General features: G+C 36.0%; 1 protein-coding gene across 1 annotated transcript in view; it reads right to left on the bottom strand.

Moving 5' to 3' along the window:
- The window catches only part of Fsip2 (fibrous sheath interacting protein 2), a 66113-nt gene that overhangs the window by 41218 nt on the left and 8331 nt on the right, over positions 1-16564 (bottom strand). The window contains exons 6-15 of the mRNA XM_013355642.1: positions 16143-16284; positions 15464-15574; positions 12444-12554; positions 10429-10435; positions 10035-10121; positions 7705-7820; positions 6750-6786; positions 5851-5954; positions 4047-4107; positions 553-610 (exon numbers count right to left, since the gene is read on the bottom strand). Of these exons, the coding sequence (XP_013211096.1) occupies positions 553-610; positions 4047-4107; positions 5851-5954; positions 6750-6786; positions 7705-7820; positions 10035-10121; positions 10429-10435; positions 12444-12554; positions 15464-15574; positions 16143-16284 (834 nt within the window). The remainder of the gene's footprint in view (positions 1-552; positions 611-4046; positions 4108-5850; positions 5955-6749; positions 6787-7704; positions 7821-10034; positions 10122-10428; positions 10436-12443; positions 12555-15463; positions 15575-16142; positions 16285-16564) is intronic.

Below are 16564 nucleotides of genomic sequence, written 5' to 3'. Positions count from 1 at the left end.
CACACCTGCATGCACATGCGCACCCCCACATAAACATTTGTAAATGATCACAGTGTTTCTAAAACAGTAGTCACTTCTTTTCAAGTTGAAAAAATGCCAAAATATCTGCTCCCCAATATTGGAGAAATGAAAAGCTTTATTGCTTAATATCTCTTCTCGGAACATTGCAGTTTCCAATGCTAGTATTATTTTGGAGAACACTGCAAAACTTTAAAGAAAGAGAAAGATGATCAAGTAATCAAAATGCCACGATGAACAGTTTTAGAAGCCCATAGTTTCAAAAGTCATAGTTAAATATTTGAGCGAGAAATCCAAACAAACTCTGAAGTAAAGGGAACAGATGCTGGGCTCGGAGAACAGAGGACTGAACAGGAGGAATGAGGATGGCCTTCACTTTGTCTATAATTCAAGCTCACTCTTCAAGTTTTCAAGCAATGAGATTTCAGTAAATCTAAGTAGATTACAAAACAGGGAAGATTTCATGTTGTCATGTACTTGAGCAGTTACCAAAATATGAATGCAAAGTTCTATGTTAATAATTTGGATACTTACATAGTTGAGTAAACAGGAGAAGAAAAAATACCCGGGGGTGGAGGACCACCCTGCGATCCTAAGCATCAAGAAAAGAAAACGATAATTTATATTCATCCTTAATAGCATTTAAAATGGCAACAACATCATCAAATAACCTGTTCTTACTAGTAACTGACTAGTGTACAAGCTTTTCAGGATATTACGCAACAATTTCCAAAGTTCTTAGCAGAGAGTTCAATGCACTGTAAAATCTGAACTCCTTAACCACCTCTCAGTGCCTAGTCTTTTGTGTGTATCCTATAGCCTATAGACAGAGTCAAATTTAATATTCTACTGTAATATCCTTCCAAAGCCTCTGGACTGTTGTTGCCTTGGTCATTTTCTTTGGAGAACCTTGCATTTATACTTCTTATTTTTAAAGGTTCTGCTGAGTCTGTGGTAAATCCTTTGAAATCTTTCCTTGCAACTCACCTAAATAAATAGACATCCTTCTTTAGCATTTCGAAATCACACTACCATGCTCACATTAAGTTCTTTATAGGGACTGGAAAGAGGGACCATCGGGTTAGAGCGCATACTGCTCTCACAGAGAAGCCATGTTCTGTTGCCAGGAGCCATGCCAAACATCTTACAAATGCTTGAAACCCCCACAGTTTTCATCCTCTCATTTTTCAGGACCCTGAACTTGCTCACGTGCACCCTAAGACATACACACAAATAATTTTTACAAATGAAATGTATATTAAATGTAAAAAACCAAAAATTCATGTTCCTATAATTACAAGCTATCTCGTGTATCTTGAAAATGTAATAGTTTTACCATAATATTTTCAGCAATAACTATTCATGGAATATACTATTTGGTTTATGCTTCCTTAGAAGTTGTTCATCAATTTGTCATTTGCTTTGTTCCACTGAAATGTCTGAGTTACTTTGCATATAACATAATATGATTCTGTTTCTGTCTATGGCTAATAAAGACGTAGGCAAGGTCTTTCTTCAGAACATCTGCACAGCTTTACTGGATAAAATGTGTAGATTTGTGTATGCTAATTATGCAAATAAACAGGAAACAGAAGTCTTAGAATTAACTGTCAAGAGAAAATTTGTGTTTATATTTAGAGATATTTCAAAATCAATTTAATTAGCAATTCTTAATTTTTTCAAATAGTGAATAGCATATATATATATATAAACTATACTAAATTCTATACCTTTTTCAGTTTGGCTTTGTTTTTATGTATTTTATGGTTTTGGAGAAGATGCTAAGATTATGAATGCACAGAAAAGACAAATGTAGTGGCGTGTACTTTTAAAACCTGTGCTGGGGAGATGGACTAAAGCAGATCCCGTGAACTTTGTAGAGAGCCTGCTTATCCTGGTATGCTCAAATACGAGGCCAGAGTGAATCCCTCATTAAAAGAAACCCCCCTGTCTCTCCATCTCTCTCTCTCTCTCTCTCTCTTTCTCTCTCTCTCTCTCTCTCTCTCTCTCTCTCTCTCTCTCTCACACACACACACACACACACACACACACACACGTAACATGAAAGAGTGTTCATTAACAGTAATCACCACAGAAAATCACTTTACTGAATGGGCTCAAATAATGATTAAATGAGCCAATTTCCTGTTTCCTGTTTCGGTGCATCGCTGGAACTTCGGTTGCGTGAGTGTGCTATTTACATTAAAGTTGTATCATCTTACACCAATTGGCCTGTATTAATCCGATCCGCCTTCACAAAATAACATAGGATTTTCACATAACCTATCCTTATCTCCTGCACATTGTGCTCTGTAATAGTACAAAATAAACAACGCACAGGGCATTTATAAATGGTTGTTATTCTGGATTGTTTACATAATAACCACAGGATAAAAGTACGCATGCTGTGTATAGATGCAACAAGTATTGAAATCAACAGCATATAACTCAGCTTTGTGTATTTGTTAATATGTTAGTATGTTAGTATGTTGTTACGGACACTTGCTGTACACTGAAAGATGGATCTTCAGGAGAGAGCAGGAGGGTAAAAAGCTTTAGGGTGTCTTGGAAGGAAAAACAAAAGAAAAGGGAAACACACAAATCTGGAGAGCATTATGTTACATGAAGTAAGTCAAAGGTGCTGAACTGTAACCCTCACATGTTCTCCTTTACATGTGCAACATGGACCATCAAACTCATAAAAGCTGAATATGACAGACTTGAAGGAAAAGGACATGAAGTGATAGTGGTCACAGTTTTGTCTTTTGGAAAACCAATAAATATTATGGATTCATTATGCAGTATGATTTTTGTTAGCAGTATTTTATTGAAGGAATATCTTCTGTGTTCTAACCACGCACACATGCAAAACACATGCACAAGTGTAACTGAGGTGGAAGATATATTGACTGCCTTAGTACACAGTTTATATATATATATATGTATGTATATATATGTATATCAATAACTTTATATGTCTCAAATGATTAGGAAGGTTATTGTGAATTCATAAAATTTTATTTGTAAACTATGCCTCAAAGTCTGGAAGATAGGAAAAGAGAAGCTATCAGACAAGTGAAAAAGACATAAAAATATAACCGTAAAATGTTAGAAAATGTTGTCTCAATTTTGATGTGATCCTGAGAAATATCTCATTAAAACCCACATGAAATTAAAACACATGAAACCTTTGAAGGCTTTTGGAACATTGAGAAAGAGAGGACAGAAAACAAAGGATGTACCGAAACAGGGAGTGTGCTTTGCCACTGTGCTTCCTAGAAAACTCAGAAATGACACCTGTAAACTCTCACCAAAATCACTTCCTGGACGTTAGCAAAACACAGACAAATTAATAGACATTCTACAGTAGAAGGTGGGACGTCCAGGTGGTTTCAGCCCTACACAAAGTACTTTGGGTAACTAATGAATGTTGACAGCAGAAGAAAGAGTCTTCCTCTGGGACTCAGGGATGAGCATGTTAATTGCTCAGCCCTGAAAACAAACATACAAGTAACATCATTCAGAATAAGCATGTTGTACTTAAGCATTTAGGAACATATATGTATGTATATATATATATATATATAAATGTACATTAATTATATATATATATATTTATTAATAAGAAGAAGTCAGGATATATGGCAGGGTTTGGAGGGAAGAAAGAAAAGGGGAAAGGATGTTATTGTAGCAAAACCTCAAAAATAAATAATCAGAATCAGAAAACTCTTTCCTCATGCCTCAAATAATATTCCTACCCATTCTCTTCATACATGATGTAGTTTTACGCACACTCTTTATTGTATTTATAAACTTGGTTTGTGTGTGTCTAGATGTTTCTTCCATTACAGGGTCAAAGCTCTAAGAAACAGTCCTGACTACCTTTTCCATCTATGTTCAGTTCACTGTACCAGACCGAGCAGAAATCACTGCGTTCAGACGTTAACTGGCAGAGAATGTGCAATGGTACAGCAAGCGGCTGGTGGAAGACTGTTTTAACAGCTGCCTGATTTCCAGCTGATGCTTACCTGGCTCAGCAACGTAACTTGATCTTTTGCTTGGTCTTCCATCCCAGTCCCCTTGCATCTCCTACATAAACAGCAACAAGAGATTTCTCCAAATTTTTATCACCAACTTACATTTCTATGTTTAAATTTAAATTAATATTGTTAAGTTTCTCACAAATTTCCATTTGTAAGAAATATTAATTTTGTGCTTATTTTATACCTATTATTTATAGAATTAAAATTAATATAATAAAAAATGTCCACAATACTATAACTCACACAGCTGATGATTTCCTAACTTTGATACTCAGCATATACTTTATTCATGTCAAATACAGTATCATTAGAAAATTTAATGAAATTAGATATGGTTGGAATTGGCATTAGGAATGGAAACTGAAGACTTATATGGTCTTATATAAGAGGAAGGTTCTCTGTCCCTGCTATGGTACCTCTTTCCTACAATATAGCATTTTCTGGTAACCCTAAATTAACACATCAAGAAGGCAAAGTAGTTAATTTAATAAGAAGTAGTGTAGCAATTCAGTGGTGCTGAAAAAGAGAGCATGTACCCTCCATGAGTGATTGTGAGTTTCTGTACCTTTCTGGGAACTATACCTGCTTGCAGAAAAAAAAATGACAATAAGCATCTCCATTTTTCAATATTTGAAACGTGAAAGCAAGCAATAAAAAAATATCTGGTGGATTTTAGGTTTTGCCCTGAGTGCCATAGAACAGTTAAATTGGGTATCGATGAGCATCTGCTACCCGTTAAGGAGTAACACGGAAAGTGAGTAGAGCACACAGTGCTCAGAAAGGTGGATAACACAGTTCAGACATACTGTGTCTGTGTAGTGAGCTGAACTGTTTCCTTGTATGTAACGAAGTGTTCTCATTGTGCAGCCTGGAGTATTGCAATAATCAATCAGCACTGTATATTATCATGCCGATTTTTACTTACAATCGCATGAACAAACTTGACACGTCCTTTTTGGCCTCTTTTTCCTTGTAATGTTGTGAAAATGGATGAAACAAAAGTGTGGCTACAGTATGTTTTAAGATACTGTTTTAACAGGTCTTCTTGATTTATTAAAAGTTAGATGCTTTAAAGTATGGTAAACAATATGGCTATTCCAACAGTTAAAATTTTTCCTGATAGTAATTTGACAAAGCTAGTGACACCACAGATTAGTGAACTAACTATGCAAATATTTCTTTATAATAAAATGTATCTCAGAGGCATACCATGGTGAGCATGACACATTTTAGATATTCTGCATTTTTATTCTGCATTATTTGATGTCAACTCTTCTGCATTATGGGTCACATAAAATTATGTCTTTTTCTTCTTTAATATGAATAATTCATTAGGAGATAATCTATTAAATGTCTTCTATCAAAATGTTTGAAAACCATGTAAACTCCTTAGCATAATAAATTAACACCATGATAATTTTGGGACTGCGGGTATTGATTTTATTCCTAAGATAATAGGTTGACAATTTATAAATAATATTCATTTTATATGTAATGGCTATACATTTGGGTCCCAGTGATAACTTTTTATGTGCAGATTATCTGATTACTGATGAAAAATGATAAATCAGTGTCATTAGAAACCATCCAAGAAGCTTACCTGAGTCCTCTGAGGGTTATGTGTAGGTACCACCCTGATGATGGGTTATTACATTTTTACAATTGTATGATAAAGTTCATGGATTAAGTTATACTGTAAGGTTAAAGAGTGGCATTTTCATATATTAAAATGACCATAAGGTATCTCATTTATTCTGATTCAATCTAGAGTAAATTAAATGTTACATACCTCTTCTTTTTGAAGCCCCAAAGATGCGTGTGAAAGTCTAGTAGTCTTTGTGGGTGAATTTTGAGCTGAAATAACTGAATCTCTGGCTGATGTGTTTAAAGGGACTGGAGAGATAAGAAATAGTTTTAAAAATGAAAGCACTGTAGTGCCGAAGGAGAATCATAATTTGCAGGCTTGCTCTAACATTCTTCCCACTAAACCGCTACCCTCACCAGAATAATCACAGTCAGCAATCTGTTTAAGTTAAGCTAACTTCTCCAAGGATAATATCTTTCTAGATGTCACTTCTTCCCAAATGCTTCCAAAGAAAAAGTCTGAAATCCTTATCTTGTGATGAGCGAAAGGGCTTACTCTCATGAAACAAACAAGGCCCATTGACAAAATGGACTGTTATAATTGTATTCAGTCTGCAATGACAACTTTGATTTTAGGCAAAAAGCAAAGTGACAAAAAGCTGTTTTAAGAAGATTTTTTCTTTTTTTTTCTGATAGTTTGAGCATTGAGTTTATTTAGTGGATTGCAAAAGGGAAGGGGGTGAAGGAGAGGAGGAGGAAGAGAGGGAGAGAGGGAGGGAGGGGAAGGAGGGAGAGAGACAGAGACAGAGAGAGAGAGAGAGAGAGAGAGAGAGAGAGAGAGAGAGAGAGAGAGAGAGAATAGGGAGAAGAGGCAGCAGCCACCTGTTCAGGAGAGAAAAGGGACAGAGAGAAAGATTTTTTTTTCACAGCAAGATGTGTAGTAAACTAAAAAGAGAAAGAAGTGATTGGAGGAAGGCTACTTCAAAAATAAAAAAGTCGAACTAATCATTCCTTTTAAAATTAGGTAAAACACTTTTAAAACCATACAATGGAGTATAATTATATACTTAATAACAGAATGAGGAGTACTGTTCAAAATCTTACCTCTTTCATCACTTGCTTTTTTCGTCATTCCATATCTCTATATGATAAAACATTAAATAAAAAATATAAGTAACAGTACTTCAGGAAGACCTTTTTATCTTCTATCAGAAAATCAAATTAATCCAGATGCTTTCTCCTCTTCCTGCTCTAAGTTTGTCATCAGAAGTGTACCAGGCACAGTGCCTATCACTGACTTCCCAGGATACTTTTTGCTGTCTCAAATCTAGTTCAATATTGAGCTCAATTTCTAGCAATATAGACCTTACGCCTCTTCCAGTTTGTACTTTATTTAAAGGCACAGTGAGACGTTCAATGGATAATTCCAAAACTTAGTCATTCAACGGGATACAGGGAGCTATATTTCTACCATTTCAAACATCCTGCAACACTATAAAATGCTTATTTAAAATACTCATTAGGACCAGAGTAAAAATTAGTCACTCCCGATGAAGGAAGTACTTTCTTTATGACTCCCTGGATAATGTGTCCTCAAGAAGGGTGCTGCCTCACTCACCTTTGCATATAATTGACTCAATTTGCATTCAATTCAATAAGAAAATTAAAACAATTTTCTTATTTTTCCATGTTTTAGCTTATCCCAGTGCTTGGTCTACATGAGCATACATTTCTTAGACTACCAACAAATAGCAGTATTATATAAATAGATAGATAGATAGATAGATAGATAGATAGATAGATAGATAGATAGATAGATAGATAGATAGATAGTATATTATCATCACTGTTGATAACGGGCTGTGGATTTGCTTCTGATAAATTTCACAGTACATGAGTAATATAGCTAAGCTGACACTTCCTTGCCCAGGGAGTGGAACCCTTTTTCTTGCAAGAATTCATTTTCCCTTATAACGCCAGGTTAGTAAAAGAGGTCACATGTGTAAATGGAACTTAAGCAGAGGAAGTAACACTAACCACATCATTGAAACATTTTTACCTTTTGTTCTAAATTGCTGTTCTTTACCTGGGGCTGGTAAGCAACTGAGGATCTTGACATTTTCGTGACATTCTTCGAACTACTCTGAGACTGATTAACAACAGTAGACGCTTGCCCTAGGAGTAAATGAGAAGAAATCCTTTGGTTCTGAACATGCTGTTAAGTGCAACAAACTATTTCCTTAAAGTAGTTATTTAAATTTTAAATATTCTTGAGCAACAATACTTCTAAAAGAGACACAGACAACTGAAAGTATCATTCAATCAGTGATATAATATATTGGGATTCCTCATATAAATGTTCCCCGCGATGGTTGTCATTAATCCATCTTTCCATCTCCAAGAGTACTGATGACTCAATATTATTTTGTGTTTTCTGAAATTTTGCATGAATGAAATGATACAGTGTGTACACTTCTCCTTTGCTTTTGTTTTTGGGTAAGAACTGTAAATTTTTATACATATATATCTAACATATCAATAGATCAATATGACACTGATCTATAAAACTATTGATTTGTCTCTGTATCTATTTCAGTTAAATTGAATAAATCTTTATCATAAAAACTACCTGGGCTATATGGTAATTATTACTTAAGTAACCTTAAAAACTTTATCAAAGTGATCACCCTATTATAATATCTGTCACCAGTGGGTCATAAGTTCTTTTCTTTCACACATTTCTATCAATACTTAATAAGCAGAGAAAATAATTCATTTAAAGACATAGTAAAAGCTGTAAAAAAGTAATGATCCAAACCGGCGGCTCTAAACTCAGTAAAAATGAAAAGAAGCCTGAGCAGGGAAAGGAGAAGACATCAATCAGCACAGCAGAGATGACAGATAATTGCCAAATGATTAAGAAAGAAGTACAATACAAGAGGGATGATATGAAAACTTACATAAAAGACAATGCTCTTGAAAACTTACATATCAACTCCTACTTACGAATAATTAAAATGCGAGTAAATTACTGTCAAACAAATAAATAAATTAATGACTCTAAAAACATTTTCTGCAAAAATGTACCAGACACAAATTATTTCTTGAGTTTAAGTGACTTCATAGATTGAAGCAAATTTCTAAGGGAAATTTAATTTGCACAAACTTTCAAACACTCAAGTGCAAACATTGGCTCGCTCTCGTTGTTTTAAATTACCACATTTTTGATTAAACATAATTCTGCTGTGCAAACACACCATACTTTCTTTATTCTTTTGTTGAAGGACACCAATCTTCATCTTATGGTTTATTTTGAACAGTACTGAAATAAACATTGATGTGCAGGTCTCTGTATCATTTATTTGAGTTTTTAGTGGGAATACCCAAAAAATGATTTAGCTAGTTTACGTGGTAGATCTGTTTTTAAGTTTTTAGGAAAATTCATACAGATTTTCAAAGTGATTAGACTGATTTATGTTCCCACCAGCACATAGAGACAGACTTCCTTCACTTTTTGAAATCTACACCCTCATTAGCATGTGTTTTTATTTGTTTTTTAATGACTGCAATTTAGTCTGGAGTGGAAAAGAATGTCAGTGTTTTGATTTCCATCTCGCCAGGTATTTCGGCTTGCATTTTTCTAATGATGTTGATTTATTTCATCAGTTTGGTGGCCATTTATACCTCATCTTTTGAGGTGTCTATTCATTAGTTACTTACAAGTTGGATTGGTTGATTTCCTGTTTTCTTTGTGTATGTGTGTGTGTGTGTGTGTGTGTGTGAATCTATTTATTCCAAATGCTAGCCCAAGATTATACGTGTAGTTAGAAAAGATTTTACTCTGTTCAGTCCTCCATTTAATCATTCTATTGTCTAAAACACATGTCCAGTGAAGTCATTTAATTCTGTGCAATCACATTTGGTAATTAACATTTTAACTAGCAGTTTTTTTATTTAGCGGTTGTGTTTGTTTGATATACCTGGAACTGAGTTTTGTATAAGGTAAGATTTAGGCATCTGGTTTATTTTTCCACTTGTAGATATCCGGCTTTCCCAGATCCATTTGCTGAACTCAGCATCGTATTCTCCAGTTCAGACTTTTAACAACTCTGTCAAAAATCAGTGGGTATTTGGTAGTGTCGGCTTATAAGATATTCCGTTTTATTCCATTATTCTACATGTTCTTTTTTTGTGGCAGTATTGTGTTATTTTTGTTATCTTAAGTTTCTTCTGCTATAATAAAAAACATGACCAAAAGCAGCTTTGGGAATAAAGAATGTATTTCATCTTACCACTATAGTCTATCAGGAAGGGAAGTCAAGGCAGGAATTGAAGCAGAAGCCATGGAGGAGTGCTGCTTATTGAGTATTTATTAAAATATTCAATTACCTGACGTTCCTTTATATGTCCTATCTTCACCATCAGGATAAACTACTTTTATATCATCAAAATGCTTCTTTCTCTTCTTCATAGAAGCTTAAAAACATAATAAGACATTATTAGTGGTGATAATAGAATTACCCAAGATCAAATATCCTTTTGTGATCAAGAGGAAGTAAGTCCTTGTTAATCTGTATGTGGTATTTGGGGGACAGAGAGGAGAAGATGGAGAAATGGAAAATGGAAAGAGGTGATTATTTCTGAGATATTATGTCTTTAATTTAAAAGGCATACTTGGAGAGACAATTTTTATTTTGGAAAGAAGGAAACCTACACCTAACCCCGAGTTTCTATAAGGAGTACAGGTCAGCATAATGACACTGATGAAGACTTATCAGCCCACAATGACTCTGAGATTCTTGAATTTGACTTTGAGATGAGTAAAAGCAAAAATATGTGGCTGTGTATATAGGGACCAGAAGAGATTGTTGAGAAGTTATGAGCAACTTTTGCTCTTGTAGACGATCTGGGTTTGGTTCGGATTGCTCACAACCAACCAGTTCCAAGGGTCTGGTCTCCTGCCCTCTTCTGACCTTCAGAGATAATAGCTATGCACAGGCTACACACGTGTGCATACAGGATAAAACACACAGAAAAGGAAATTTTTTTAAATGCGTGAAAAAGTGGACAGTTCACACTATTTCCCAGTTGCATGAGGAAGAGATATCTGGATGTACAAAGCTGCTCAAGTGATTTCTAATCTGAAGCATAGGGCTGCACCAATCCTTGAAAAAAGCAAATCGACTGAATTAATTCATCTAGCGAACTAATCAGTAGATATATTTTTCTCCAAATTTTATGACAAAAATAGAAGTTTAGTATTATAGTGATTGAAATTATTAGAAATCTGTAGATATCTAGTGTATTGCAAGCTTCCAGTGACTTAAAGAAAAGGGTTCATTCAATTTAAGGTTATCTAGAAATACTTTATTGGATGTAAATTGCGTGTGAAGGATTAGAGAGAAATGACGACTAGTAATAGTAGGGCCGAGACAATGAACATAGAGAGGCAAAAACGGGGAATTTAATCTGCTTACAGTGGTCAGTACTCCGATTTGACAGAACTATAAATAAAACCTTACTCTGTCCTAGAATTTTTAGGTTTTTATAGTTGTTTAGTGTGCTATGTTATGTTTTAGATGGTGATAGTATTTGGGACATGTTAACTTGCCAAAACCATTTACAGGTCTTGAAAATTATAAAGGAGGAGTTAGAGGAAGTGTTGGTCAGTACAGTCTGGCTCCAGAGCCTGGACGTGGCACCAGGAGAGGACAGTGTCATCTTCAGAAAATAGTGCAAACTAAAACCTAGAACTTTAAATTAAGACTGGACTCCATGGGGTGATGGTTGCATACCCTTTAAAGTGAATTTATAGGAAAAAGCTCGGGATCAACAGTTGAAATTATCATTATTAAACAGTTACAGAATATGTGTGGAGAAAGGTAAGGCAGACTCCAGTTAAGAGCAGTTAATAAGGTAACAGAGTACAGGGAAGAGCTGAACTACAGGTGGGGCTGATGAGAAAAAAGGCTGACGGCCATGTTCTCTCAATAGTGTGCATTCCTAGAACGTTTAAAAAACCTTCTGCTGCTGGGCGATGGTGGTGCACACCTTTAATCCCAGCACTCGGGAGGCGGAGGCAGGCGGATCTCTGTGAGTTCAAGACCAGCCTGGTCTACAGAGCTAGTTCCAGGACAGGCTCCAAAGCCACAGAGAAACCCTGTCTCGAAAAATTAAAAAAAAACAAAAAACAAAAAACAAACAAACAAAAAAAACCTTCTGCTGTGCTAACCAACAACTGATACGGATCATTTCATTGTGATCCCTTGGTGTCACACCCAAAATGTCCTGATTGGGCACACTCAGTCATGCTCTGCTACTTTTACACCTTCCTCCATTCTAGTCTATGTTTCCCTGCTTTTTTCTACAACCTTTATCCTTCTTTATCTTCTTAGTTCACCAGGTGTTTTCTATTCTTACTAGTTGACAACATACCAAAACACAATGTTAATGTATATAAATAATTACTTTACACATTAGTTTTAATGTGTTAGTAGTAAAATATACATTATACTAAGAATAAGGAAATTGGTATAAAAATTGAAGGGCAATCAAATTTGTCACTTGAACCAGTTGATAACATTATTTTAGTCTTGGTGAATGCGCGCGCGCGCGAGCGTGTGTGTGTGTGTGTGTGTGTGTGTGTGTGTGTGTGTGTGATCTTTTCAACTTGAATAGTAGTGTGGAAATCGTTAGTTTAGGACCCCGTATGAAGTGGGTAGGAAGCACAAGTATGTAAGATATTACATGTTACACTGATCGACTTGGTGGCACAGTATTCTCACATTCATAAGGAGCTCCATTCTGTCCTTTATATTCAAACGCATTTCTTCCCATGTCATCTTTTAAGCCAGTATCCTGCATTTTTTGTAAATGATAGGCCATTTTTTTCTCTAGCATTGCTTGTTTCTATAATAGTAAAGAAAATATACTGGTGAGTATTAATTTGACATTTATAAGTTCCAAACAAATATTTAAACTATATAGTATAGTAGAAATAAACACTTAAATTTCTCTCTTGTGACTTGTAAATTTAGAGTATTTAGAGAGCAGTAAGGAATCCATTTCTATTTCTGGTTGCACGCTTAGGTAGGTACAGTTTACCTCACTGAATACTTCAGAAGAATGATTGCAGTTTTGGAAATGTAACTTTTCGTTGTGACTCTCTGGGATACTATTGACCATGCACAAGTCAGAAGAGTACTGGATACAGAGAGAGCCCTAGACATCTTATTCCACATTCTGTAAGAAAAAGGATCACTGCACATAAAGAAGTACACAAGAGAACATAAAAGAACATCCTGAGGGCTAAGAGAGGAGAGAGCTTTGCATTTCCATAAAGATGAAAATTATATGCATTTTTACAAGCCCCATTATAAAGGCTTCATGAGTCATACTGGCTAGAATACTAAAATGGCCCTTGCTTCAATTATAGGCAATACCTAGTTCCAATAAACAGTAACACTAGCCTCAGCTGGCAAATCATAAAAAGTTTGATTAATCAAGATTATTTCCAAAGTTATAGAAAGAATGAACACAAGAAGTCAATATAACGCATCAAGTGGCAGAATGTTAGGCCTGAAAAGAGACAGGGCCACGTGACCTATAAAAATATATTATTCAGTTATAATTAACTTAGGAAAGATGGACTTAGACTTCAAGTTGAAGATTTCAGTGCACCCAGCATAGGTGCAATGTGTTCGAATTCCATGATGTAAAGGGCCTTAGAGGAAGCCCTGAAAGGGAGAACACTCCGACTTTCAGGAAGATAGACTCTGGTTCAAGTAGTTAGGGTTCTGGCAAGAGGAAAGCATGTAATTTGTGTGCAAACTTGTTGGGATTGAGGATCACCGTGAATATTTACAACACTGTGGGTCAGCATGGTTGTTTACTGAGAAGAGCGGATACTCCCTAAATGTGGGTGGTACTATTCCAGGGGCTGGAACCTCAGAAGAAAAAGGAGAAAGCTGAGGTGAGCACAGACATTCATTTTTTTTCTGAGCTTCCAAAGCAGATGCACAGTGACCAGCTGTCCTGATCCTGCATTATTTCCCTAAGATACAGAGAGACTGTATCCTCTCAAACTGAAAGCCATAATAGACTCTCCCTTCCTTAAGTCACTGCTTGTTGGGTATTTGACCACAGAGATAAAGGTAACTAATATGAGACAGAACAAATATTTTACAATTGGTGCCTAAAAAAACTCCAAAATTGCTACAAATGGTGAACTCAGAGTTTCAGGAGAAACCCAGTCTGGGTTACAAGCTAGCTGAATGATATTGTGCTGCACCAATACCAGATCCAGACAAAGAAACTACATGAGATCAAAAATAAACCTAAAATTTCTTCTGCAAAATTCTACACATATTTCTGGCAATTTGTATCAAACTATATATCATAAAAATTACAGTAAAATTTGGCCAAATGAATTGATTTAATAACAGTTTAACATTTTACTTATTTTATACACACCAAAGAACCATAAACAACAATTCCACAAAATCATCAAAGAAAATATTTGACAAACCACCAACATTACTTTATGATAAAACTTTTGGCTATCGAGTAATAGATTTTTTGTTTTGTTTTGTTTTTCAAGACAGGGTTTCTTTGTGTAACAGCTCTAGCCGTCCTGGAACTCACTTTGCAGACCAGACTGACCTTGAACTCACAGAGATCGGCCTGCCTCTGCTTCCCAAGTGCTGGGATTAAAGGTGTGTGCTAATCAAAGCTAATCCTAGTAAAAGTAATGTTTTACTTTTGAGATGCATGGCAAGGGAAGCTGCTGTGCCTCGTACTATTCTATTATTAAAACCTACTGCAATTAACTATTGTGTGTGTGTGTGTGTGCTATCTTTAGGTGTGTACAGAGCTGTTGAAACACTGAATATAAGGTGTTAATATGCAGATTATATTAAGTAAGACAAGCCTACTTATTCACATCATTAGTGAATCTCGAACAAGGCTAAGATACACATGTGAGAAGCAGAATGGAAAATTAAGTAAAAACTTCAATTTATGATATTTTTATAGAAAAATAAAACAGCTACTTCAATTCCCAATATTTTGTGAAGTTTTAAGTATAATGATATATTGCAACACAAATCAAACTTTGTAAAATTTACACCTAAATTTGTCAAGAATAGTTTACCCCAAATTTAGAATTTTAGATGTACATTTATTAACATGAAAGATCATTTCGTGTGCTTTATTAAATAAAGAAGCCACCTACAAACTAACCTATAGGATATAAAATCAAAAGCAGGAGGGGACTTGGGTGTTAGGAGCACTTGCAGAGAATCTGTGCTCAGTTTCCAGCACCCACACAACCATATGGAATTCAAGTTCCTGGGTACTGGGCTCCCTCTTCTGGCCCCTGTACATGCAAGCATGTAGTGCGCATACATCTATGCTGTTAAACATATACATAAACTAAAAATAAATAAATCTTTTTATAAAAGATATAATTTAGGATTAAATGCATATTCACAAGAGCATTGTGTGTGTGTGTGTGTGTGTGTGTGTATACTTAACAGTAATCTGGTGAAGGGTTCTACTTGCTGCTGTTTTTTCAGTGATAGAGTGGCTGCAGTGAGCACAAGGCCAGCCTCGCAGTGGGCTCAAGTTGGCAGCTTTCCTGGAGTTCATAAATAGGCTTCGCCGCACAGCAAGCAACACCCGGGTTTTTGGTTCTTAAGTTTTTAACATTTAGTTTTGCAGAATATATAGTTTTTGAATAATTTGTCATGCAAATATTTACTCTGAAAATCCAAGCTCCTTTTCAAACATCCCAAGAAAGCCCTCAAAGCTCACATTACCTTTCTGTCGCTCTCTTCTCGGCTCTTGCGCCTTTGTTCCTCTACCCGCTGCTCTCTCTTGACATCTTCTCCAATCTTCGTGAGCAGCAGCATCTCCTTTGTCTTCCATTCCTAGGGGCCACAGAATTACCGTGGAGGGGAGAGGGCGTTTTGTTTTCACGGCAGGTGCGCTTTGTCCACCACCAAGAAAAAAAAAAAACTGGCAAGTAAAGGGCCCAACACTTCTGGGGACAGATGTATGACAGACGTATGAAAGCCATTCAGCGCTTTTGGAATGGGCTAAGACAGCCAGCACGAGGCCGGGCGCCAGCTGTCAGCTGCCAATCATGTTAGCCTGAGTGCGATTCCCAGGGCCCTCGCAGCAGAGGAAAGAAATGACTCCCGTAAGCTATCTGGACTTCTTCACTGCATTATGCGGTGTGCACACACAAATGAATATTTTTAAATTTCAAATGAAAATTAGCCATGGTTCATTTTTACCAAAGGCAATTTAAAAATTATTTCCTATGCACACTGAAGTGAATGTAAAGGGAAACAATGCGTAGTAACTTTTTTACATTGATCTTTAAAAATAATCGTTCTTTATGCCGTTTGTGGTATCTGGCCTCTACCGTTAAGTTTATTTGCAAACGGAAAAACTGTGTATTTTCCCGTCACAACACTTGCAGTCACGTCTTACCTCTTCGATTTTTCTCCGGAGATTGAGTTTTTTTCTTGTATACTCCCGCTGCCGTCTCTCTTCCCTGTCCATGCGGAGCAGGCGCTGCTCTTCCGCTGTGCGCTCTAGTTGTTCCAGTTCCTTACTGATCATATCCAAATACCTGAGTGAGGATGAACATAGGATTGCAGGTGAACTGGAAGCTCTATCACCGTCCTCCAAGCCAGGTCCTACCTGGCTTGCTATGGTTTGAATGACAGGATTTTCATAGGGCTTTTATATTTTGTTTTGTTGGTTCCATTTATCATTTTCCAGATCAGATGTATTCGTAATATTTGGCTTATTCTTAATTCTTTTTTAATACATATTTGTTACTTAGGTTAAAGAAATAGGGCTGGAGAGATGGCTCAGCGGTTAAGAGCATTGCCTGCTCTTCCAAAGGT

Source organism: Microtus ochrogaster, chromosome 4 (assembly GCF_000317375.1).
Source record: "Microtus ochrogaster isolate Prairie Vole_2 chromosome 4, MicOch1.0, whole genome shotgun sequence".
NCBI lineage: Eukaryota > Metazoa > Chordata > Mammalia > Rodentia > Cricetidae > Microtus > Microtus ochrogaster.
Note: the sequence above shows the minus strand (reverse complement) of the source record. Positions and strands in the feature narration are given on the sequence as shown.